Genomic DNA, 4,255 nt, shown 5'->3' on the forward strand with positions numbered 1-4,255 from the left:
TATATATAATATGTGGATTTCACATGAGGTATGTGAATAATGATCTGTTTTACGACGGCAAACATGATTATGCAAGCTCAAACACATTAATTAACTAATCTGAATGCGAGCTGGACCACTAGTGTAACAGAACCTGAGCAGGAAAAAGGTCTCTCTTGAGTCCTCAGTATCTCCACCCACACTCATCTCCATAGAAACCACAAATCTCAGGGGGCCTGCATGAAATAAAAAAGATGAACAGTTTTCTAGTCACAGTTTGGTTCTGCCTCCTTACCACAGTTAATTGCACACATGTGGGTTATGCTAGGAGTCCATATGGTTGATGCTTACATATTTACACTCATTTACATATTTTATCAGACAAATAGTTATCAAACAAGGGTGAATGCAAACCCATATGCTAATGCAAACACAGACATTTTTTTTATGTCAGCATTATGCAGACGGTATTGTAGGAAGCTGCATTATGACAACAGCTGACAGCAAAGTCAGATGTACGTGAATATAAAAAAAAAATATTCATGATTATCTGTTCAAAGTTCATAACATTAGAATGAGAAGATAAATCAAATATATTTAAACTAAGCCCTTAAGACAAAAAAGTTATTTTTATTCATTTTGTCACTAAATTGTCCATCAAGTCTAATAAATTCACACACAAACTACATGTTATTTCAGTTCTCTGCCTTGATCAAGGGGTCTGCCATAAGACTATATTTTGGATGTTTTTGTCAGTCAGAAGAGATTTTACTCTTTTGGCTCCAGCTAATCCATTTCTCTCATGTTCAACAAACCTGAGCAGCAAAAAAACAACAAAAAAAAAAAAAAAACACTGGATGTTCATAACAGAGCACAAGGTTATGCAATTAATCTTTATTCTAAGAAACTTGTTTTAAAGTTTAAGGGAATTGATGCCTTAATGCTATAATCTCTTCATTCAGTCACAGTTCTTGTCTGAGTTTAATTGTCTAATTTTTGCAAGGCCACGAAAATGAAAACACAAGTGGTAAAACATTCTTACTGAAATAAAGGTTATTTCAACTCAGAGCGTTAAAGATGGCAAAATAATAGATGTGACATAAAATGAAGTCGATTGCAATTATGCAACTTGTGAATTAAGACTGTGGCACATTTACTGCAATTTATTTCTATAAGCTATAATAACAGCAGAATTTTTGTACAGCATAAGTTTTAACTTTTGGATCGAAAGGATTTCCATAACAAGGCCAAGAATGCAGTTAATTTCAATTTAGTTGAGTGTATTCTGATTCTGTTTAGGTGAATTCCTTCTAATTTAGTTCAATTAAACCAAGACTTTCTTTGAATATATGTATATATTAGATTTTTAAAACTTTACAACACAACTCAGAAAATAATAACATAACAGCTCAGACCCAGTGTGCCACACAAAACACAGGAGGATGAAGGTACATTAAGTTAGACAAATCCCTGAAGCATAATGGATTTGTCCAACTCAGTCTAAATATGGTTCCTAAAACCTTGAGGAAAAAAGTCTGTCTTACAATGTAAAACCCAGGTCATATATTCTAATGGCACTAAGCCCTGCAGTACTCTTCGCCAGCCTTTAACAGTGGATCCTCTCGCACTAGTCCGTTGCATCAAGATATTTTTCCTTGCAGCAAAAGTGAGTAAGCAATGCAGTCTTTTTTTAATCATTCGAGGTCACATTTTTATCAGGCAGCTCTAACGGTAGAGCCAAAGGATTCATTCGTACACATATTCCTAATATTTTCTGTATTTCAAATATCAGACTAATATTGCAACCACAAACATGTGAAAAACAATATGTCAAAGTCCCAATTTAGATCAGAGCCAAACTAGAGTCTGTGGTTTGGTAAAATATGTATTCTATGAAGAATTTTAAGTTGCATTGATTGATTTCATTGATTCATTGTGATTTGTTTTAAACCATTCAGATATCAGATTTCTGGTGTGCCTTGGATCGTTGCTCGCTGCATTACTGAGAATTGTGACGTTGTTAAAACAAAATAAACAAAATGTGTGCAACACCAGCTGAACACCCTGTTTGGTTTTGCCTTACTTTGAGGCTTCATTATATCTAAACAGTAGTATCACATCACTTGAGTAAAATTGGCCACTCATCTGAAATAAATCGAAGAAATCAAGCTATTATCATATTGTTGCCACAAGCCAAAAATCAAGAAATCACTTAGTGTGTGGTGATGAGTTCAAGAGGCTTTTTAGGTTTATTTAAAGTCTTCTGCTGCCTTTTTTTATTTGTTTACAGATTTCTAATAAAAACCAGTCCCTGGAGCCACTTCAGGGATTAGAAAATAATGTGGATGAATGTAGAAAAGGGTTATTTAGGGGGAAAATAATTGAGAGTCTTTACTTCTGTCATGGAAATTAAAGTGTATGTAAGCAGCTTTATTTGAAATAAATGAAGAGCCAAGCTTTAGCACCACATTCATTGTTTAATATCTCTATGTATCTGTTTGATACATAAAACCACTATTGGATATGGCAGCGACGTCGGCATATGGCTTCAAGAAGGCTCGTCAGGCAAATGAAATGGTAATTATGACTGAGTGTCACTTCAAACATAGGAAATTGATGTTTTCCTACCCATTTCATCTTCGGGATGGGTGGCTTATTTCCAAGCTATCGGCATGCATAACATCAAATCAGCAATGAGCATGTTTGGATATTCAGTGCCTGTTTTGTTTCTCTGTAATTGATTGAGTTGTCAGCTGCTCCAGCTTCCACTGCTCAGGTACAATTTGATTCAACTTTCAGATTGTTTTCAATTTCAAAATGGAAGTGGGAAAGACTTAATGCATATTGTCACCTTTATAAAGTAATGATCTAAGTCACTTTTTACACACACAAAAAAAGAGAATAATAATAATAAATTTGTGTACTCTTTCCACTAGATTATCATCTATGGACATTATAGTAGAATCACTTATCATCAGAAATGAATCATTTTGTTTTATTCCAGTTTATTGATAATTTATTGTAATTAAGTCACTCATTAAGTTTAGACATCTCACAAGTTATATGTTCCATAGGGTTTTTAAATCATTCTCAGAATGATTTAAAAACATTGTTCTTGCATCACCCTGCGTCTACTATTCCTGGAGGTCAACATAAACAACAAAAATACATAAATAGATCACATAACAAATAAATAACAAAATAGAGACCACAGATTAAAAAATTATACTATAATGAAAATCATTTATTTCAATATGTCAACTAACACATATACGGTAAAACACAATCAATATAACACAATATAAGATTAAAAAGAATCATTCAGCATAGTTGTTTTTTCTCTCCAATATATATTCCTCTGTAAGTTGTTCCATGTGAATATCACTCTATGTAAAGTCGACATCTTCAAAGAATTTGCATGAACGTTTGAAAGCATAAATCTGACTTCAGTTGAATGTCTAGTTAGGTAATTATGTACATTATCACTAAAAATCAATTTAGAATGCATAATTAGCTTATCATTCACATCCAGATATGTTTATTTTAAGAAAGATTGCCTTTGCATTGTGTCTTTACATCAGACACATGTTTAACCTGTCCTGGTCAAATTTTATTTTCTCCTAGCCAGCAAAGGGGGGGGCGCTAAGTACCTGTCATGAATTGTGAGTTTGTGGATGGACCAGAATGCAGACAGGAGCAGAGAGAATGGATCATGTTGAATGTTTTCATGAAAAACTTACAAAAACCACAGGGAGCCAGAGGAGAACAAAAAATAATCAAGAACAAATGAAAGCCAAGGCACAAGAGTGGGAAACGGGGTCTAATATTACGGAAAGAACCAGCAAAGAGTGAGAGGAGCAAAAGAGTATACGTACTGGGAGAGTGAATGTGGAACAATGAACCTGGGCTGGTTGGTTAACTGACTGCAGGTGAGAGAGAGCAGAAGGCCAAGGAGAGAGAGAGAGAGAGAGAGAAAGTGGCACAGGGGGCAAGGGAGAGTACACAGGGGACTAGGAATAAACCTAACACTAAAGAATGAGTAGACATACAGAACATAATTAAACTAAGTTAATAAGAATAACTAGAGTCAAGAAATAAACAATTAACTAGAATCACTAAGAGCTGAACTAAAGTAAAAGCAGAAACAATGCTGATCTAATTAAAAAGCACTCAATCATAAAATATACTCCCTGATGAATCTTGTTTGTCAGATTAAAAGTACTTTTAAGCAGGTATTAAACATACTGTTAATCAAGCCCACATTTCTATTTAAATA

The 4,255-nt window shown here is 34.1% G+C and overlaps 1 protein-coding gene across 1 annotated transcript in view; it reads right to left on the bottom strand.

Annotated features, from left to right (window-relative positions):
• The window catches only part of edil3a (EGF-like repeats and discoidin I-like domains 3a), a 265,981-nt gene that overhangs the window by 162,053 nt on the left and 99,673 nt on the right, over positions 1–4,255 (bottom strand). Inside the window, exon 4 of the mRNA XM_008418884.2 lies at positions 134–215. Coding sequence (XP_008417106.2) covers positions 134–215 — 82 coding nt within the window. The remainder of the gene's footprint in view (positions 1–133; positions 216–4,255) is intronic.

This window comes from Poecilia reticulata, linkage group LG9 (assembly GCF_000633615.1).
Source record: "Poecilia reticulata strain Guanapo linkage group LG9, Guppy_female_1.0+MT, whole genome shotgun sequence".
NCBI lineage: Eukaryota > Metazoa > Chordata > Actinopteri > Cyprinodontiformes > Poeciliidae > Poecilia > Poecilia reticulata.